This window comes from Quercus lobata, chromosome 10 (assembly GCF_001633185.2).
Source record: "Quercus lobata isolate SW786 chromosome 10, ValleyOak3.0 Primary Assembly, whole genome shotgun sequence".
NCBI lineage: Eukaryota > Viridiplantae > Streptophyta > Magnoliopsida > Fagales > Fagaceae > Quercus > Quercus lobata.
In genome coordinates, this window is record NC_044913.1 from 24,497,395 (window position 1) to 24,520,998 (window position 23,604).

At 36.3% G+C, this 23,604-nt stretch overlaps 1 protein-coding gene across 1 annotated transcript; it reads right to left on the reverse strand.

Moving 5' to 3' along the window:
* Positions 1 to 5,848: 5,848 nt before the first annotated feature.
* LOC115963244 (myrcene synthase, chloroplastic-like) lies at positions 5,849 to 10,113 on the reverse strand. Its single transcript, XM_031082185.1, has 8 exons — positions 10,023 to 10,113; positions 8,493 to 8,658; positions 8,117 to 8,384; positions 7,563 to 7,938; positions 7,095 to 7,313; positions 6,867 to 7,005; positions 6,506 to 6,754; positions 5,849 to 6,388 (listed from the first exon to the last, which is right to left on the reverse strand). Exons 2-8 carry the CDS (start codon positions 8,601 to 8,603, stop codon positions 6,044 to 6,046), a joined length of 1,707 nt encoding a protein of 568 aa, XP_030938045.1. The 5' UTR covers positions 8,604 to 8,658; positions 10,023 to 10,113; the 3' UTR covers positions 5,849 to 6,043.
* Between the last annotated feature and the right edge of the window lie 13,491 nt (positions 10,114 to 23,604).

A 23,604-nucleotide genomic window follows, 5' to 3' on the forward strand; every position in this document is an offset into this window, starting at 1 on the left:
AAGGTCTTTCAACCCAAATTTGTCATGAAGTAATTTCTTTAGACTATTAACACAGGTAGGATTATTACTAGTCAACAATATATCATTTACATAAATTAAAGTACTGTAAATGAAGATCCCTGTGTGTAAGTGAAAAAGGAGTAATTAGACTTGGACTAAATGAAGCCCATTTGCAAAATGGTGGTTGAAAACTTCTCAAACCATTTACTAAAAGCCTGCTTGAGGCCATAGAGACTCTTATTCAATTTGCCTACCAGATTCTCCCCCTTGCTGTGAAATCCAGGTGGTAGACACATGTAAACATCTTCAACCAAATCACCATGGAGGAATGCATTATTGACTTCCATTTGATGAAGAAACCACCCTTTCACAGTAGCCAAAGACAACACAATTCTGACTTGAAAGCTCGAAAATGTGTTAAAAACACAAGAGCTGTTTAGACCCCTAAATTAAAGTTACGGCTCAATAGTTTTTACACTAACTTAGTTCTAAGTGCGGAATAGTGTAAATGCGAGCAGATAAACAAACAAGCTACTCTAATCCATAATCAAAACAACACAACAGTAAAATGGAATGTAAAAGAGTAGGGAAGAGAGATGCAAACACAAGATAACACGCCGATGTATTATCGAAGAGGAAACCAAAGAACTCGGCGAAAAAGCTCTCCGCCGCCCTTTAAGCTGTAATCGATCCACTAGACAATCAGTTGGGATACATGGGTTAGCAAGAGACCCTCCAATCCTAATCTACCCGTTGTACCTAAGCCCTCTAAGCTCCTACTCCAACAAGACTTTTCGAAACGGTGTCTTGTCTAGCTCTCTGGATCCCATAACAAGCTCCAAGTTGCATCTGCCATCCTTGGCTTCTTCCAATGCTTTCCAGTAGCACCAAAACCTCACTTGACACTCTGAAAGGGTGTGGTAAGTGTTTGGGCTATCAACCTCTCAATGGTATGGAAATTGAGAGGTAGGAGTTGAGGAAATCCACAAGCATATGTGTAGAGATATATGGGTGTGATAATCTCTAACTCTCAAGGTTTGAGGCTATGGTTTTCTCTCAGAAGCACTCCTTAACATTTATGGGTAATGTGGGTATATATAGTGTGGATACAGATAGTGTGTATCAGATAGTACAGTCTAGCAGAACAGAATGTTTTGCGGGTGTCTCGCGGGAAAGCCTTACTCGCGAGATATTCGCAAAACACAGCTGTCTCCATCTGTACTGACTCTTCACATTCTAGTCATGTGCAAGGCACATGCTTCACTTCACGGGATGCTTAGTCGCAAGATACTCATGAAAACTCTTCTGGCTTTAATTGCTTGAGTCTTCACACTCTCTCTCTAACACACAACCCTTACAATCAAATCCCACAATAAATACAGGGTACAAAAGATTGAATATAATTACAATCAAATTTGGCATGGAATAAAAGTCAACAAAATAAATATTTGTAAATCACAACTTTACATGACTGAAACAGACTTGGCAAGTGAAAGTTCAAATAGTGTATAAAACACCCTTGAACGTTTAGACCCCCAATTACAAAATAACCAACTCAAGCTTTATGACAAACAACTAGTGTGCAGAAAATTAACACATGCTATAAATAGAATTGGTAAACAATCTAAGCCAATTAAAATCACATCCATAGCAGAAAATAAAAGGTAAAGATTAAGGGAAGAAAGATGCAAACACAGGGACAACACAATGATGTGTTATCGAAGAGGAAACCGAAGATCTCGGCGTAAAACCTCTCCGCCGCCCTCCAAGCGGTAAGTAATCCATTAGAAAATGTAGTTGGGAGACATGAACAACAATAGACCCTCCAAGCCTAATCTACCTAGTGTTCCTAAGCCTTCCAAGCTTCTTGCTCCAACGAGGTTGGGCCGAACCTATTTCTTTTCTAGCTTCCCGAATTCCGCTACTTGACCATAGCATCTACCAATGTCAAATTGGTTCCTTCCTAATTGCTTCCTAGAACACCAAACAACCCTCTCACAGTAATGGATATGGTGAGAAAAGGTTTTGGTAAAAGGCCTCTCAAGGATTTAACAATGGAGAGGAAAAGAGTAGAGGAATTTGAAGAGTCTCTTATGTGAAGATTGTGAATGAATCAATCTTGTTTTACTCTAGGGTTTCTCTCTCAAAATTCTTTCTAGAAGCTCTCTTTCTTTCGTGGATATAAGGGGTATTAATACTGGGGTGAGAATGGAATGTGAAGAGTTAGGTTTTTCAAAACAGGGCTAGCTCGTGGCTTAACTGAGTCGCGAGATCCATCCACGAGATAACTGAACGACCAGTTGTCCTATTTTGACTTGTAGTGCTCCAGCTAGCATGACGCTTCAACTTCTAGCATGCCTAGCACGTGTGCTGCTTCTGGCGGCTTGCAGCCGCAAGTCACTCACGAGATCCAGTCGTGAGTCTCTATTTTTCTTGCACACTCTTGAACATTTCTTCACACTATCTCATTCACTACCCTTACAACAATCCCACCTAAATACAGGGTTACTAATTGCTGAAATACAAGCAAATTTGGCACGGAATAAAGCCAACAAGATGGTTGATTAAATAAGGCAAACCAGAAGTAGGTTTGGTACTAATTGCCTTACAAGAGTAATCAAAAGGTAATCAGGTGGATGATGAGATCTAGTGGACCTTCTTAACACAGGTAAGTCAGGAATGGAAGTAACAAGTATAGGTTCAATTTGAGTAGAAAGAGGTAAAGTAGAAGTAGAAATAGGATCTGCAGAATCCAAAACAGGTTCTGCTTGGACATCAGGTATAGGTTGAGAAACTTGTTGGAATCAATGATTGGATCAGGTTGGGAAGGAACCAAACTTGATTCAACCATATGAGGAATACTAGATGGTGAAACAAAAGAAGGATCAGTATTACTAGAGGCATCTGAAACATAGTGAGGAAACACAAAATATTCAAGATATGAATTGGGAGGATGATATGATGTAGCATATGGAAAAATATGCTCATAAAAGATGACATCCCTTGAAATGTGAATAGAATTGGATTCAAGGTCTAACACCTTATAACCTTTAATGCCATTAGGATAGCCTAAGAAAACACATTTTCTGGCCCTAGGTGCAAATTTTTGCCTATTATGTGATAGTGTGGAAATGAAGCACAAATAGCCAAAACATTTAAGATGATTATATGGAGGTGGAGAATTAAAAAGGAGTTCATAAGGGCTCTTATTCCCTAAATATTTTGAGGAAATTCTATTGATGAGGTATACAGTAGTAAGGATGCAATCACCCCATAGGCATAAAGGCACTTGAGACTGAGATTTTAGTGCTCTTGCAACATTGAGAATGTGTTGATGCTTCCTCTCAACAATGTCATTTTGTTGAGGAGTATTAACACATGACAACTGATGCAAGATGCCATTGGAATGAAAGAATTCCTTTAAGTAAAATTTTGTGCCATTATCACTTCTAATAGTTTTAATGGTAGCATCAAACTGAGTATGAACCATATTAACAAAATCAGGAATTAGAAATTGAGTATCAGATTTATTCTTGAGAAGATAAACCCAAGTACAACGAGAGAAGTAATCTACAATGGTCAAAAAATACTTGAATCCCTCAATAGTACAAGTAGCAAAAGGACCCCATAGATCACAATGGACAAGCTCAAAAGGCTGAGTAGAGACATGACTACTAGAAGAAAAGGGTAACCTTTTTTGCTTGGAAACGTGATAGACTCCACAGCAATCTGATTTATTTGAAACTTTAGAACCTACAGGTTTATTTAACAAAACAAGCTTTGAAAAAGAAGGATGCCCTAATCTACTGTGCCATAAATCTGAAGAAGAATGACCAGCAGATGCAGCGAATGCAGTATGAGAAGCAGGAGCTTGCAGCAGATATAGCCCTCTACATTCTTTACTTAGACCAATCGTGCTCCATTGAGTAAGGTCCTGGATAAAACACCAATTTCCAAGAAAAATAAGGCAACATGAAATTTTTTTTGTAAGCTTGCTTACATATATGAGATTAAAACTGAAAGTAGGGACACACAAGACATCAGTGAGTGTTAAAGTGGGAGAAACTTGCACAGTGCCTATGTGTGTAACTAAGGCCTGTTCCCTATTCAGCAAGAAAACTCAAGATTGCACAATAGAAGTGATAGTGGTAAGCTGAGATATTGAATGGACCACATGGTCAGTAGCACTAGTGTCTAAGATCCAATCATTAGACTAAAAAACATGCCTATCAATAACATGAGCAGAGAAAACAGAGTGTGACATAGCTGGTGGAATCCGATATGGATTACTTGAGAAGTTAGAGGAATTGGAATTGGAAGATGAAGCTGAGGTAGGAGTTAAAACTGGTTGTATAGGAGGTGCAGGTGCCATAACAGTAGCAACTTGATGAGCAGATTGAGTGCAATACCTGAACCAGAAGCTAAAACTTCTTTTAGAAAGTTAAGAAGTTGCTCACATTGAACCTAAGATATAGGACACTGAGGCAAAAAAGCCTGTGCAGGAGCCTGTTGTGAAGCAAATTGAGTAGCAAAAGGATTCTATGGTGCAAGAACAACTTCAAATTGAGTGCCATGATTGGGAAAAACTACATTATTTTAGGTCAAATGTGGATTGGCTAAGGCAAATCCATCCAAGTTCCCAAAGGTTCTTGAAGGCAAGACTACTGAAACTTGATTAACCATAGCCTTGTTGTTTCCCTTGTGCTTGTAACCTGAAGGAGACCCATGTAGCTTATAGCACTTGTCGGCTATGTGACCAGTAAGTCCACAGTAAGTACAAATAGGTCTTTCCTTCTTAGAATGCCCTCCTTTATTACCGTGATAACCTTGATTCTGGCCTTGATTATCATTAAAAACTTTATTATGATTCACATACATTGCAGTGGCCTCAGTGGGATAGACCATATTGACTCCGTGACTAATACTCCTCTTTTCCTCTTACAAGATCAAAGAACAAACCTTGCTAATAGAAGGAAATGGCTCAATCAACAAGATCTGGCCTATAATATTCCCATAGCTATCATTCAAACCCATCAAAAAACAAAAAACTTGCTCTTTATGTTGTGCATCCAATTGAGAAGCCTTAGATCCACATGTACAAGCACAAGTACATACAGTGAAAGGTTGAAAATTGACAAATTCATACCTTCTGGATGGAATAAAAATGTAAAGGCTAAGACCTTTGTGGAAAGGGGCCTGGTCTGGAAATCATTCATACCATCTAGATGGAATATCTGTTTTTATGCATGCACATTCATCTATCATTGAAACCAATTATTTTTTTGCCTTTTTAGTTAAATCTGACTCATGGTTATTTTAGGTTCACCATGTGTGATTTTTCCATTTCGAAAATGGGATAACATTTTATCAACGAGGTCAGAGGATTAATGGGTACAAATTGGAGTTTCTATAGGTAAATCAGTTTAACTCATTATGAGAAGTGCTACGTCCACAATATTTTCACAACAAATCATAGATGGTAAGTTGTTATTCGTTTTAATTTGAATCCACAATTGAAATTACTTTTTTTGTCCACCCATAACAACTAGTAACAACTTGTCATTTAAGATTTGTTGTGAAAGTATCGTAGATGTAGTACTTTTCATTAATTAACCCTGTCAAAGATATTTCAATGCAATAATAGAATTTTCAACCTCTATCTTAAAACTTTAAAAGCCAGCACTTCATATTTTTGCCTCCATATTTTAAGACCAACGTTTTCCAAAAGATAACATAATAATTTAACTACTTAATATCACAATATCCACAAAGATAATAAACCAACAAAACACTCAAATAGCCCAAATAAACTAAAATAAAGGATTTATTAACCAACTAAACACTCAAATAACCCAAATAAACTAAAATAGAAGGATTTATTAACCGTAACATGTTAGAAAACCAAATTCCCACTTTATTTTGGGGGTCCATAGAAAAAGCTTAATTGGCCACCCGTTGTACAATGCCCTAACCCACTTATCAAATAAGATAACTCCCCCAAAACCAAAATCCATACTCATAAATCATGGTTTAAGGTCTTCACTTAATTGATGTTCAAGTTTGCTGTAGTATTTGAATTGCTAGAAGACATCCTGGAGTGAGGAATGGGCTGAATAAGTAACGATAATACAGTATCTTTAGTTTTTCGGTCTGCATCACCCAACCCATCTCCATATTGGTACATGAAATGACCCATCCTTGCAAGGTTCATTGCAATTTCAATAAATGTTTGACAGAATGGAGAACTCGCAACTCTCTCTTCGTTTAACTTATTCCATGCTGTACTAATCAAAGACTTCACATACTCACGAGCGTCTTTTTCACTAGCACCAGTTTCATTCATGTAACATTGGATTGATTTTGGAACGTCACCTCTTTTTAATTCATTCTAAGTTTCCAAAGAAAAAAAGAAAAAAAAGAAAAAGAAAACATTGTTAGGCTATGCTTGTGTGAAGTAGTTGAAAGCATTTTTAATGAAATTATTAGGATAGTGTGATTAGCATACTGCAGATGTTCCAAGATCATCTGTAAGTCGTAGAATCATTGATGACCAATAGAATATTTTGGGGTACTCTTCCAAGCAATCCAAGGCTTCCTTCGTTATTGGATTGGTGACCATAAAGTAAGCATGCATTAGTATAACCGGTGTTGTTATTGTAATCCATGCATTCTCAAGGTATTCTTCAAGGCTTGGTATATATCCACTGTAGTACCACTTTGCCTCCAACAAATCAGATCTACATAAATCTGCCCACTGAAACAATTATAATGGACCATGAATTAGAGGAATTAAAATCATCATGTATTTAAGAGAAAATGTTAACAATAAACAATGATAGATTCAAAAGCTCTATTCATGCCAATACCGCTTTTTTCAAGTGCCGAATGATGTGGAATCCTTGTTCGTTAAGGGGATCAAAAGCCATTTCATTAACAAAGTTGTAGATAGTGAGGAAACATATCTTCATATAATCTGGAAGGTGATCCATTGCATTGATGTCCCATCTAGAGTCATACAAAAAATGAAAGAGCAACTTTTTAGTTTTTATGTCAAAGGGGATGAGGCGTAATGCACTAATGTGATTTATACAAACCTCTCAATGGCATCTGTGAAGAGCTTGAGTTCATCCAAAGTTCCATATATGTCATAAAGATCATCTACTATTGTTAACAGTGAACCCAACTTTGTTAAATTTACCCTACGACACCCAAACTGAGGTTGATCTATCATACCCACTGACCAGAAGAAAATCTCCATTAGCCTATCCCTTGCAAATATCAAATTTTCTCCAAGCTTAGTGTTCTTCCACCACCTTTTTATGGACAAAACAAGAAAAATATCAATTTTCTAAAATTAAAATTTAGGCTATAATAAACTTGATTATTTGTTTTATGTTGCCATGAGATTTGATTTTAATTTTAGCATTCATCATGGTACACTTCAATAGTTCAATAGAGAATCTATATAGCCCTTAAGGGTTGTCAATAACTAAGTAATTAACGTATTGATTATATGTCAGATGAAGCTCAACTTAATGTGAGAAATAATAAGCTTTTTTAACCTTGACACTTGTTTTAGATCTTCTTGGTGGACTGCTTGCACCATGTTGAAATCCATTTCTGCAAGCTTAAGTAAGATAGGGTTCATGTCTTCTCTACTCCTATATATATCAATAAACCACCTTGTTTCAAACTTTATTATTCTCCAATGCAATGGAAGCTCTAAGGCATAAGTCACCATAGCAAAAAGAGTTTTATCTCTGTTATGCTTGACATATTCTTGGAGGTGCTTGGTTGCGAAATTTCTCAATTCCTCCAACATATTCTCACTTTCTGTCAAAAGGAATGATGCTTCATACAAGGATAGTATACCCTTCGTTTCCTCAAAAAGGCATGCCTTGAATTTCCCTCTCTCATCCTTGAAAATATTGAAAACTCCTGCAATGACCAACGCAATAATTATTAACTATATTATGGTATTATGTACACTATCAAATCCAAGAAATAAACTCTTTACCTAAATGTACTCTTTCCATTTTAGGTGAATTGGAGATGAATTTATTCCGTTTAAATAGCCCGATGTGTTCTTTTTTTTTTTTTTGTGTTTGTAAATTACCTTGAGAGATGTTATATCCATACTGTCTTAGGAGCCTAAATTTAAGAGCTGTGGAATATAAATTCTCCTTCCTCCACGTATCACCACTTTGATCATTGTTGTATAGATCTTCCAATATTCTCTTTATCTCTCCATCGAAGTGATGAGATAATACAAGTCTTTGCAAGATATCTATTAGCTCGAGTTGCTCTAAAGGATCCACCACTTTGGAAAGCATCATCCTCACATGTTCCTTCAACATATTACTTTGTCCAGTGCAAGTTTCTCCCTACATCACAATTTTATCATAGGGGCCAGTCAGTTTCCAAGTAATATATAGTCAGAAGAAGCACTAGTAAAATGATATAGCAATTGAAAACAATAAAAAAAATGATACCACATATTTGTTTCTCAATGACTGGATGTAATCATAGCCCCAAATGGGAGGTTGGTAATTTGCTGATCGCCGAACAATAATGGAATTATTTGAAGTATTGCTGTCCGCCATGCCACTGCTAGCTAGCTGGATGTTATAGATTGAGCTTTAGATGGGGGAGGTGCTCCTGCGAAATTGCAAGTAGGGGGAGAAGCAAGTAGGTTACATATATGTTATCCATTGAGGTAGAGTTACTTTGGTTTTTGTGATTGAATGGGTTATTATTTGAAAAGACTAAGAGAAAAACCTTAAGGGCTACAGTAAGAGGGTTATGTGATTCAGCGTTGTCGGCCTACAATATATTAGTGATATATATATATATATATATAATTTCAATCTATAACATATGCTTCATAATATTGCTCTTTATCATTGTAACAAAAGACTAATTATTTTTTTCATAGACAGAATTTGAATCCTGTCTCTTTCATCTCTCTTATTGGGTGATAAGTTGAGCTAAATAGAGTACTAGCATCAGGTGTGCCAAATGTTGAATTTTTAGTATTTGGCACATCAAACACCAAAAACTATACTACATGAGTTAACATAGATCCAAACAAAATTTAGGAACACCAAGAACACGAAGGTTACGTGATTCAGCCTTGTCAACCTACGTCCACGGGGAAAACCCTTAAGGGCTACATCTTTATTATATAAGAGTGTAGTACCATAACCTATGTTACAATTAGGGGCGGCGCTACAACCGATTTAGGGGGTTTAAATGAACCCCCTAACTTCAATCTTGCACACCCTTATTACAAGTATTTTCAATTCTAAGAGTAAAGAGTAAGTGTTTGTGAATTGTAAGTGTAATTCTTTTTTTGTAAATTTATATTATATGTGTGTGAGTGTGTCTAATATTGATTGTGTACATTACTTTATGTTATAATGTTATTTGTGTAAATTATGATGAGTGTGGATATTTGTATGTGCAATATAAATATAATAGAACTTTATATAATTTAATAATTAGGAAATATACAAGGTTTTTTTACAAGTGTGTGTATTGTTATCATATTATAATAATTTTTTGTTATAAAGTTAATAATTTTGTATCAACACAGAATCATCACTTTAACAATCACGTCATGTGGAAATCAAACGAAAGAGTAAAGACCCATTGGCACCCCGCTATGAAATCTAGCAGAAAAGAAACACGTACCGAAACAGATCTAGCCCACAATACTAAAAGGATTGATAGCACACATATCCAATCACATATGATATGAATATTTAAAACAAACTCATATAAAAATAATCGCAGTGCCTCTGAATCAGGATTTACTAAAACACAAATTGACACCGAAGTAAAAATAGAGGACTGAACACGATAGCAGATCATATATCTCATATATTACGACACACATATTCATGTCAGCATGATACCACTGATGGTTTGCAGAAGCAATAGCAAATAAATATTTTTTTTCTTCCATTCAATGATTGTTATACCACACAATCATGATTATGAATAAATTAAGAATTGCGTACCTTTCTTAGCAAACCAAGTGTCTCTTTTTCTTTTAGAGTTTTGTAGAGTACCATGCGCTCGCTCAATCGTTTCTGATGGCTAACCACTATTGTGATGTCTTATATACAAAATACAAAGACTTTTTTTTTTTTTTTTTTTAGAAACTATTTACAAAGATCTTGACAAGTCATGCTCACTCAGTCATTTCTGATGGCTAACCACTAATCAATATCATGGCCAGAGGATGACTTATACAACTGGTACTTTTCTTCTTCACTAGAACTATTTGAAGACTCACTAGATTCTCTACAGAAAGAGACCTTCTAGTTATCTTATTCTTATTAGATACGTGCTAGATTCTAGTTCAATGTATGTGATGGCGTAAGTCGGATAAAAGTGACGGGTGATATTAATCCAAAATGTGTATGGCTGTGGAGTCATGTTGCATGGGGGATTTGACCTATTCTCTCTAGAGAATAGGTCAAATGAAAACATTGCATGCGATTTTTACAACTATGATAAAAGTGATAGAAGTAACGCCGCCTAAGTGGGAGACTGACCTATTTTCTCATGATCTAGATTCTCTACCGAAAGAGACCTTCCAGTTATCTTATTCTTATTAGATACGTGCTAGATTCTAGTTCAATGTATGTGATGGCATATGTCGGGTGAGAAGATATGAAAATGAATTCTAGCACTCAGGGACAAAGCCAAGAGTTCAAGTTAGGGGTTGAAGTAAAAAAAAAAAAAATTATAAAACTCCAAATAACATCCATTTAGTATTAAGTATTAACAACATAATCATCTATGAAAAGGGGACTCAACGGTTTTTTAAATCTTAGAAATCATTTATAATTGCCACCGCGCATCCTTGGTGCGGTGGTCACTCTACAAGTATAAATGCTTGTGCGGTGTGGGGGGCAAGGACCGGGATTCAAGTCTCCAGGAGGGAGCTTCACACACATATACACTTAGATTAGGCTAGAGTAGAAATTCTATCTTGTATCAAAAAAAAATAAAATCATTTATAATTGAATTTGTACATAAAATTGTTCCTTAACATAAAATTGTTTGTAAAAAATGATACAATGCATAGCACAACACTACAATCAACCAACTTTATTAAATATCAACAACTAACTATTAAAATTTCAAACCTTCTCAACTTTAAAATATATATATATATATATATATATACTAAAAGACAAGCACAACCATTAATTATTTATCTATATTGTATCATTTGTTACTCTCAGTTAAAAAATCTATATTTGACATAGTTTTGTATAGAAGGAATTATAGATGGTAAAAAACATTTTTTATTGATATTGTTGCTCCTTTATTCATACAAGCATATGATATAAAAACAAAAAGTCAAAATCACCCGATCAGCGCATATATCAAAATCACCCAATCAGCGCATGGGTAGTTCATAAAAAATAAAAAAAAAAAAAAACACCCAGTACATGGGTACAAACTCCAAACAGTAAAAGAGAATTACAGAGAGAGAAGAAGAGAAAATATGCTCTGCCTCCACCTCAGCAAAGACGAGAGAGGGATTTGGTCTCTCTCAGAAGTAGATTTGGTACCAACGTGCCGTGCGGTACTACTGCATTTTGGTCTTAGTCTTCACTCCTTTTGCCTCGCGTCTCAATACTAGTGTCTCTCTCTAGGTTAGAGATTTTTCATTTGGGGGAAATTTGATGGAATGATTTGAGATGAAATTGGTTTTGTTTCAAAATTTTTAAGGGTTGGGCTAATGTTTTGGTAAATTGGCTGATTGTGCTTAAATTTCTTTAGTTTTTTATTAGCCTTTGTTGTTGGGCTAATTTTTTGGGTCTACTAATTTGTTTTGTTTGGTATTTTATATTTGTAAATGTTTCTTAGGCTTTTTTTCATTTTGTTTAAAGGGGTCAAAGATTTTGTTTGGTGGGGGGTAAGTCTAATTTTATATGGGCAAAATTGCTCAAATCTGTAACCTATATATATATATCCTCTTATTTTTTTTTTTGGGGGGGGGGGGGGCTGTTATAGTATTAGATGAGACACATGGCTCAAAATTAGACTCTAATATAGAATTTAATTGAATTTTCTCTCAGTTTTGGATATATATATATATATATATATATTTAAAATCTAATTGAATCTAGACTCTTTGGTTTTTGCACCCAATAATTCACTTGTCACAAAAATTAAAAACTTAGATGAGACACATGACAGATTCGACTTGAAGGCCATTATTGAGGAGACCTTTTGCTTGGCGGGGGCTTTCAATCTAGCAGATTATGTTCCTTACCTTGGGACACTAGATCTACAGGTTTGTATTTGTTTCTATTTATTGAACTTTGTCCTCAATTTGGAAATCCCAGCCATTGATTTATTGCTCATAATATCCAAAAAGGAAAAAATCAATTCTTCTGACTTTTCCTTTTAGGCTTTACATTTCAAGTCAATTTCAGCTGCGGCCACCTTAAAAATTCAGAATTTTCTCTGTAAGTAGTGTGGTCCAAAGTTGTTAATTGGAGTTTTCCAAAGTCGTTATCTCTAACTCATTTTCATCATACCTTTTTTCTACCCAACCAAAGTATTAGTCCAGCTTTTAAGTTGAAGTATAAATTATTTGGTCTACTGGCTGCTAGGAGACATTTTATCGTGAAAGATATTTCCAAAATGGTTGGGGGTTTCAGTTACAAATACCTTCCTAGAGACGTGTTATCTTAGAATTGGAATTGTAAACATTTTGACAAAACTGAGAAGCCAGTGATGACTTTTCATGTCTCATGCAACGTCATGTAACAAATTTTCTGCCCCAAAAGTCGTGTCATGGTTTGGATTTTCCAAACTCAAAAGAGTTTATAATCCCCAAACACTCTTGCCCATTCCCAACAGTCCCAATGTATCCATTAACCAGGGCCGGCTCAATAGGTGATGCAATTGATGCAATCGCCTAAGGCCCCCAAATAAAAGAAGGCCCCGTTTGCAAAAAAAAAAATTATATATATAATATATTTATTTATATATTTTAGTCAAAAAAAATTTTAAGCATTTTTATTGGTCAATAAAATGCATTAAAAAGGCCCATTGTATCTTAAAATGCAAAACTTAAAAAGGAAAAAAAAAATAGTCAAACTTCAGCTAACAAAATTAAATTCTATCTCACTGCAAGTAGACCAGACATCGCTTTTAGTGTAGGGGTATGTGCACAATTTCAGGCAGCTCCGAAAGAGTCCCACTTGACAGTAGTCAAGCGAATTATTCGCTATATCAATGGCACATCTGATTATGAAATTTGGTATTCAAGAGACTCAAATGAGTGCTTGGCTGGATATTCAAATGCTGATTGGGCCAGGTGCATTGATGATAGGAAAAGCACTTCTGGTGGTTGTTTCTATCTTGGAAATAACTTGGTCTCTTGGATGAGCAAAAAGAAAAATTCAGTCTCTCTTTCAACAGCTAAAGCTGAATATATTACAGCGGGGAGTTGTTGTGCACAACTATTATGGATGAGGAAGCTCTTACATGACTATGGGATTACTCAAGACACTATGTGTGTGTTCTGTGATAACACTAGTGTCATAAATTTGTCAAAAAATCCAGTTCAACACTCGAAATCAAAGCATATCGAGATTCGGTATCACTTCATTTGAGACTTGGTGGAAGAAAAGATTATGTGTCTAGAGTTTAACAACATTGACAACTAGAAGGCAAACATATTCACTAAACCTCTTGATTGTCCGAGGTTTGAATCCTTGCGTAAGAACATTGGTGTCGGTATCATTCCTTGAACTCTATCTCTCATGTGACCTCATTTTGTTCATTATTGCATACTTGATTTAGAGGTATCACATGTTCAATTAGTTGATGTCATGTTTATTTTACAAGTTTTGTTTTGTACTTGTTGTTTTGTTGATCTTGCTTTTCTTGTCCTATTTTTGAGTGTGTTAAAAAATTCAAAAACCCATAAAAATTGAAAAATCTTCAAAAAGTTTGATCGCTTGTGTTGTGTATATCACATGTGACTTTGGCCTAGTACCTTCGTACTAATGGGGTAGTGCATTTACGAGCTTAGCTTGTTATATATGCACATATATCTTTGTGGGAGAAATCTTGAAAACTATGTGTGATTATTGTAAATAAATCTTCAAGCTTGTCATGAATGATTGGTCAACAGTCTTTATGGTCTTGATACTTGCATAGACTTGTGCCTATATATCTTCCCACTTTATTTTTATGTTTTTGCTTAAAGAGCTCAACAAATGTAAATCTCAAAATGAAAAGAGATAATGAGTTGCAAAAGTTGTCGCATATACTAGTATTTGACTAGGAAAAAGGGAAAGTGACTTTTAAATTGAAATGTATGGTGCTCAAAAAGCCAAAGGCTCACTCTCAATATTGAAATATCAAAAATTTCAAGGACCAATCTCAAAAATGAGATGTAATATTAAAAAATGATCATATGTTATGATTTGTGCAGAAGCCAAATGAAAAGCTTCTAAAATTTGTAATCATTTTATTGTGGAAGGTCATATATATTCATTTCTATAATTGAGATAAACCACTTGACTTAGTACCAGTTGTGTACGACCTGATTGAATTGATCATTGAAACTTCACTCTGGTCTAAGGACTATTCCACATTTGATACTCACTCACAACACACAAGACATTGTTCATTTAATAATTATCTCATTTGTGTGATTGTACATGTTCAAATGTGATGTGTATGCTTAATTGTTTGCCGATCAAACCCAAAAAGATTTTTGAGTATTTTATATGTTTTTGAAAGTGATTTTATACTTTCTTGCTTTTAGTTTTTGTTTAAAATGCATTTTTGTGTTTGAATGTTTAAATAGTGTGTAAAACACCTATGAACGTGTAGACCCCCAAAATACAAATTACCAATTCAAGCTTATTATCAAACAATGTATGTGAGGAATATGAAAATAAGCTAAAACAGAATTGATTAAACAATCTAAACCATAGTTAATCACAGCCGCAGCAGTAATTAAAATGCAAAGATTAAGGGAAGAGAGATGCAAAAACAAAGACGACACAACGATGTGTTATCAAAGAGGAAACCGAAGTCCTCGGCATAAAACCTCTTCGCTGCCTTCCAAGCAGTCAATAATCCACTAGAGAATAAAGTTGGGATACATGAAGAACATAAGACCCTCCAAGCCTAATCTACTCAGTGTACCTAAGCCCTACAAGCTTCTTGCTCCAACGAGGTTACGCCGAACCTTTGTCTTCTCTAGCTTACCGGATCCCGCAATTAGCCCATTGCATCAACCAATATCAATTGGTCCCTTCCTAACTGCTTCCCAAGCACCAAATAACCTTCTCATAGATATGGGTATGGTGAGATAAGGATTTTGCTAATGTACCTCTCAAAGATGTAACAATGGAGAGGGTGAGAGTAGAGGAATTTGGGGAATCAAAGTGTAAAGATTATTGATGAATCAATCTTATTTTTCTCTAGGGTTTCTCTCTCAAAATTCTCTTTGGATGCTCTCTACAATATGTGGGTATAAAGGTATTTATACTGGAGTGTATTTGGAATGCGAAAGGTCAGTTTTTAACAAATAGATTGGAAGTTTTGTCCTATAGTGCTCCATCTGGCATAACTCTTCAGCTCCCCTACATGCTTCACACGTGTGCCTCCTTTGGCGACTCACTAGTCGTGAGGCCCTGCTTAATGCACACCCTTGAGCTTTTCTTAACACTCTCTCACACACTACCCTTACATGATTCCCACCTAAATATAGGGTTTCTAAATGCTAAATTTCAAGCAAATTGGCACAGAATAAAGCCAACAAAACGGTTGATTAAATTCAATCTTTCAATCTCCCCTTTTTGCTATTCCATGACAAAAACCTAAAACAAACTCTAGACTTAACATGTGAGTTGGGAATAGTTGAACAAAACTCACTCACACCTAACTCTAGAATTTATGAAACTCATGAACCATATGTACAAGTATTTCCTGAAAACAACAACACAATATGATCATTGTATGTAGAAAACTTGAAATGCATATGGAGCAAGCACAATGTGATCAAGCAGAATGGAATGAAGCAATAAAGCATGGCTTGACCAAAAATGAAAAATCACTATAAATAGTGTTCACAATGATCATTCACACAAGGAATAAACATCCGGACATGCAAGCTAATAAGCTCAATGCAAAGTATCATTTGCATGTCCAACACTTAATCGATACAAAAACTCAAGGTAATTGCATCAAGGATATAAAATCCAACAAGGGCACAAGAATGATGTACTTAAGGAAATGCATAACATTTAACAAGTACTAAGCTACAAAGCATAGGTACAAATTAAAGTACTGAAAAGAAACTTAAATAATTAAACCAAAGTACCAAAAAGCTTTAAACTAAAGCACAATAAAAACCTCCATGAGTTTAAACCAAAATATTTAGCATAGTACTGAGCAAACCCATAATTAAGATTATCCAAAACATAATAACAAAAACCATAGATAACATAAATCAAAATGCTTAAAAGGTTTTGGCTTTGCTCCCCCTCAAAATGGTGCTTGCTCCTCCTCAAAAGCTACCCTTACTTCTCCTCCAAAGTTCTCCCCTTTTTTGACCGAAATGGCCAAAGGGTTACTACTGAGTAGTAAAGCTGTCAAACTTTGCTGAAAGTAGATTCATCTGCTCTTGGATAGCAGCCAGCCTGTCAGATTCCTCATTTTGGACGTTTGGAGTCCATTAATCCTTTCAAGGATGATCTAGAATGCAATTGAAGATGATGATGCTCGGCTCCTTTTACCACGGTTTCGTGAACTTGAGGGTTGCGCGTCAGCTTCTATCTCAGTGTCCATAGGTTCTCCTTGTGTTTGATCACCCTTCTCTTCAAACAAAAACTCAAGGTAATTGCATCAAGGATATAAAATCCAACAAGGGCACAAAAGTGATGTACTTAAGGAAATGTATAACATTTAACAACAAGTACTAAGCTACAAAGCATGGGTACAAATTAAAGTACTAAAAGAAACTTAAATAATTAAACCAAAGTACCAAAAAGCTTTAAACTAAAGCACAATAAAAACCTCCATAAGTTTAAACCAAAATATTTAGCATAGTACTGAGCAAACCCATAATTAAGATTATTCAAAACATAATAACAAAAACCATAGATAACATAAATCAAAATGCTTAAAAGGTTTTGGCTTTGCTCCCTCTCAAAATGGTGCTTGCTCCCCCTCAAGAGCTACCCCTACTTCTCCTCGAAAGTTCTCCCTATTTTTTACCAGAATGGCCAAAGGGTTATTGCTGAGTAGTAAAGCTGTCAAACTTTGCTGAAAGTAGATTCATCTACTCTTGGATAGCAGCTAGCCTGCTAGATTCCTCATTTTGGATGTCTCGGAGTCCATCAATCCTTTCAAGGATGATCTGGAATGCATCTGAAGATGATGATGCTCGGCTCCTTTTACCATGGCTTCATAAACTTGAGCGTTGCGCTTCAGCTTCTGTCACAATGTCCGTAGGTTCTCCTTGTGTTTGATCACCCTCCTCTTCATCACCTGGAAGACGAACTCTGATCCGTGTAATGGTTAGAGCATTTATAGCTGAAGGAGTAGACATGAGACTGATGTCTTGAGGAATTTCCACATCCTTTGCTCGAGAGAGTCTCATGAGGAGACTAGGGAAAATCAGCTTTGCCCTTGAAGTGGTTCTTATTTCATCAGCAATAATGCAGAAGATATGTGCACTAATATCAATGTAAGTGTTCTCCTGGAGCTCCATGAGGAAAATGGCTCTAGCATTATTAATGGTAGTCATCTTCTTCACCGGGTACAAATTAAACATCATGATCATGGTAAGACATCTAATATCAGCCGGAAAGGCAGTAGTGTTGAGGCATCATCCCTCTCTAACTCCACCAATATGAGACTGGACAGTTTCTATGGAAAGTATTTTGTCCTTGTAGTGTGTGAAATCATGGTCCAATTCCTCAAAACCAAGCACCTCATCAATGTCCTCTAGATCAATGTTGAATTCATGGCCTCTTATCCAACAGTTGATCTCATCCTCTCTTAGAACAACATTGGCATAGAATTCTCTGATCAAAGGTTCACATACCCTAGGCAGATCACTTAGTAGCTTTTCCCAACCTCTGTCCTAAAAACAACTGGGAATAAAAGAGTCCTTTAAATCAACCAAATCCACAAATCTTTCTTGGATGATGGGAGCCTTCAAGTAGAATTGATTGTATCTCTCAAAATGTTTGGTACACCTGAACTTTGTATTGTCCATTTTCTTCCTCTTCTTAGCCTTTTATGCAGTGGTCTTCTTCTTTGGAGTCATCTACACAACATAGCAGTAAAGACCACAAAACATAGCACAATATATGGTAACACCAAAAATTAGTAACAAATTAGTATCACTAAAAAGGACAAAAAGTTAGATCAAAGATTCAGTCTACAGCATGGTTCAGACACAGCTTGTCATGAGAGAACAAACAACAATAAAACACAGTAGAGTGTTATCACAAACTTTTAAACATATCACAAAGTGAGTGTGTGCTCAAAACATTTCCAAGAGCAACCTAGGGCAAAAAGCAAAACACATAACTAGAGAAGCAAATAACAATCAGTGTATACTAAAGACATCTCACAAACAGTGTTTAACACAAAATCTCTAGAACACAAGAAAATGTCTACGAGACATTTTACAATGGGTATGAAATGCACAACACACCTCAGAACAAGTGTCATACTCAAAAATGAGATTCAATCAAAAGAGCATGTGTATCAGGCATCATATTATCACAATCAACAAAACCCATTCAATCAAACTCAACAAAATGACCCCAACCCATATTCGAACATCATATAAATCAAATCTCACCAACAGCTCAAAAATCCAAGAAATCAAGGCTAAAATGTGAAACACTTAGAGAAAAATAGAAAACCCATACCTTTTCTTGAAGTTTGAAGTAGAGATAACGAAGAAAAATGGTGGTTTTTTAGAGTAACATGGTGAGTTTGTGAGAGAGATGAACATACAAGACAATGAACAGTAAAAAATATTCGAGGGAAAACTAAAAAGTTTTAAAAACCATCCTTAAAGTGCAAAACACGCGTTTTTCACGACTGAAATAAGTCGCGAACAAGTCGCTAGGACAAGTCGCCAAACACCCTGTGACAAAAATTTTGAAAAATTTGTCTAAGTTTTTTTCGCAACTGGAAGGTCCACTTGGGAGGAAGTCGTGAAGGGAGCCGCGAAAGTTTCTATATGACCCTCACAACTAGAGCTTCCACTCGTGAACAAGTCGCCAAATCAAGTCGTGAGAACTCTAAAAACTAGATTTTTGAAAAAATTTCTAAGACTTTTTTATGACTGGGACTATGACCCGCCAGTGAGTCGTGAAAACCTTTTGTGTAAGTTCACAATTGGGGGCATGCGACTGGATCGATCCACGAAGCAAGTTGCCAAAACAGGGCTGCATAGTTTTAGAAATTTTTGACTTTTTGCAAAAACAAAATACTTTCCAAAAACAATTAAAACACTCAATGATCAATTCAACGATCAATTCAACCAAGACATACACAATAAGCACTAGGATGAGTGACCCATCTCAATTATAAAAATATGCATATATGACGTCCCATAAAACTTGATAACATAACTTTGAAGCTTTTCATTTGGCTCCACATACATCATATCATTTGATCATTTTCAATCATTACATCTCATTTTGAGATCGATGCCTGAAATTTTTGATATTTCAATTTGATGAGTAAGCCTTTGGCTTTTTGGGCATCATACATTTATTAAAAGGTTGCTTTCCCTTTTTCCTAGTCAAATACTAGTATGTGCAATGACTTTTGCAGCTCATTATCTCTTTTCATTGGGAGATTTACATTTGTTGAGCTCTTTAAGCAAAAAAAATAAATAGTGAGAAGATATATAGGCACAAGTCTATGCAAGTTTCAAGATCAACAAAACCATTGACTAATCATTCATGACAAGTTTGAAGATATATTTACAATGGTCACATAGATGTTAAGATTTTTCCCACAATGATATGAGTGCATAAAGAACAAGCTACGCTCTTAAATGCACAAAGCCATTAGTACAAAGGTATAAGGCAAAATATGCTTGTGACAATACACAACAATGCCGATCAAACTTTTTGGATTTTCTACCTTTTATGTGTTTTTGGATTTTTGACACAAAAGTAAGAAAAAATTGATAAAAAACAATGTAAAAACATTTAACATAAATAGCAAACAAACAAGCAAAAACTATCAACACTTGCTGGAGAAATAACACAAGTCACACAAAGAATCAATGCCATAAAGCATAAAAAGTATTAATGCATGGACATGTTGTAATGCTTATGCATGTGTACCCTTCTTTACCCACATGACACTTGCATTTAGGGTGATATCCCTAGAGGATTGGGTATGATCGTTGTGTCTTTCAAACCTTCTGGTGAAGTTTGCCAAACAAGTGGTGAATGCATCAGTCATCCTCATCACATCCCTCATTTCGGGATTACCTTCTTGACCTTATGATTGCTCAGCAGTCCAATTCCCTTTGCCATGTTTTGGTCCTCTCGACCTTTGAGCACTTGAATTCTTCAATGCTTTAAGCTTATGACAATTTGGTCTGGTATGTCCTTGAATTCCACAGTGATGGCAGAAGTGTTGGGTTCTTGGAACTCTTTGTGACTTTGGGAGTGATTTCCCTTCACCCTTAGGTTTGACCACTGATTGGTTAGGAGGCTTAGTCATAAACCGTTGGTCAGTCACATTCCTCTTCTTCTCCACCTTCACATTCTCAGCCGTAGTGGTGACTACCATCGATTCCTTGGCCTTCACAAACTTCATTTCCTTGGATGTGTTTACAGCCGAACTGCTCTCTCCAATGCATCCCAATCCGCTTCTGTCGGTGAATGGTTTTTGATGAGCAAGTACATCATCAGGCTTCTTGGAGGAAACCCGCTCTACTTTAGCATTCGCTTAAATAACCTCAAGCTCAAGGAATTTTATTTTTGAGTAGGCCTCAGTCAGCTCTCCATTCAGCATCTCCATTTCACATTTGGTCTCCTTGTATCGGACTAAAAGACTTCTATAATCTTCCTCTACTCTCTTCATCTTTTTAATGGCTGTGTTAGCCACTTTTGCATATTCACCGGTCTTCTCAATGAGGAATTATAGGCCTCTTACAGTCCCACTGTTCCGTCATCTTCCTCATCATCAGATTCCCCCACTATCCCAATTGACTCCAATTCAGTGTTCTCACCAAGCTCTTCCAGTAGTGCACTGAAATCATCTGAAGATTCCACAGAAGCAATGGTCATGAATGCAGAGAAGTTTCCTTCTCCATCATAGCTTTCATCTAAATCTGAATTAGAGGAGTCTGAATCACTAAGCGTAGTGGCATACACTCTACCCTTTGCTCTCAAATAATTGGGACACTCTTTCTTGAGATGTCCATGTCCGTTGCATTCAAAACACGTGATTCCTTGAGAGGATTGAGAATCCTTCTCATCTTTCCTCTTGAAATCCTTTTTCTCCTTTCCGAAACTTGGGAATTTTCCCTTCTTAGCAAACTTTCCATTCTTCTTGAATTTCAAGAACTTTCGGAAATTCTTTACAAGATATGCCATATCTTTATCGACCTTATCATCATTCGATGAGTCGTGAGCTTCCACCCTCTCATTAATGGTCTTAAGAGCAAGGGATTTGCTCTTCCTCTGTGATGGCAATGACAGCTCATATGTTTGAAGTGAGCCAATTAGTTCTTGAAATTTGATATCATTAAGATCCTTACTCTCTTCAATTGTTGTAACCTTTGCATGTAAGCTCTCTGGCAATGATCGAAGGATTTTCCTTACTATCTTTGAGTCCTCTGTTTTCTCACCCAAATTGAACTTGCTAATAACCACCTTATTCAACTTGCCATAGAATGAGTCGAATGACTCGTCTTCACTCATTTTCAGCTCTTCAAATCGAGTGGTTAGCATCTGTAATTTAGTGTCCTTCACCTTCTTCGTGCCTTCATAGGTGCTCTCCAATATTTGCCACGCCTCCTTGGCAACAGTTATGTGAGAAATCTTGTGAAACTCATCTGGAAAAACACCACAAAAAATTGAATTCAAAGCTTTACTGTTAGTGATAGCTGCTGCAAGGGCTGCCTTATCCCATGTGGATTTAGCAGCCTTCGGCCTAGTCCATCCAACATCCACTGCATCCCAAACGGTTTCATCAATTGAACACAAAAATGCGCTCATTCAGACTTTCCAAAAGGCATAGTTGCTTCCATCAAAATATGGTGGAGCAATTAAAGATTAAGACCGGTTCATCTCAAACGAGGTCAAGGATCGCACTAAGGTAATTAAACCACAGCTAGTGCACCTATTCTGATACCAATTGTATGTTCAAATAGTGTGTAAAACACTTATGAACGTTTAGACCTCCAAAATGTAAATTACCAATTCAAGCTTATTATCAAACAATGTATGTATAAAATATGAAAATAAGCTAAAACAGAATTGATAAAACAATCTAAACCATAATTAATCATAACCACAGCAGTAATTAAAAGGCAAAGATTAAAGGAAGAGAGATATCAACATAATGACAACACAACGATGTGTTATCAAAAAGGAAACTAAAGTCCTCGGCGTAAAACCTCTCCGCCGCCCTCCAAGTGGTCAATAATCCACTAGAGAATGAAGTTGGGATACATGAATAGCAGAAGACCCTCCAAGCCTAATCTACCCAGTGTACCTAAGCCCTCCAAGCTTCTTGCTCCAACGAGGTTACGTCGAACCTTTGTCTTCTCTAGCTTACCAGATCCCGTAAATAGCCCATTGCATCAACCAATATCAATTGGTCCCTTCCTAACTACTTCCCAAGCACCAAATAACCTTCTCATAGATATGGGTATGGTGAGATAAAGATTTGGTTAATTTACCTCTCAAGGATGTAACAATGGAGAGGGTAGAAGTAGAGGAATTTGGAGAATCAAAGTGTAAAAATTGTGAATGAGTCAATCTTGTTTTTCTATAGTGTTTCTCTCTCAAAATTTTCTCTAGAAGCTCTCTACAATACGTGGGTATAATGGTATTTATACTGGAGTGTGTTTGGAATGCGAAAGGTCAGGTTTGTAACAAACCAATCTGTTTAGCAACTTGGGCTTGCGACTAGAATGAGTCACAAGTTTGAGTTGTGATCTAACTGCCTGGCCAGACTGGAAGTTTTGTCCTATAGTGCTCCAACTGGTGTGACTCTTCAACTCCCTGCATGCTTCACACGTGTGCATGTTTTGGTGACTCGCCAGTCGCGAGCCAGTTGTGAGGTCCAGTCACGAGGCCCTGCTTGAGTGCACACTCTTGAGTTTTTCTTCACACTCTCTCACACACTACCCTTAAATGATTCCCACCTAAATACAGGGTTTCTAAATGCTGAATTACAAGCAAATTGACATGGAATAAAGCCAACAAAATGGTTGATTAAATTCAACCTTACAGTGTTGTTCTTCAAAATCTTGTTTAGTGGCATTTTTGCCAGAAGCTCGCGACTAAGAGCTTCCCACGAAAAGAGTTTAAGGGAAATCTAAAATTC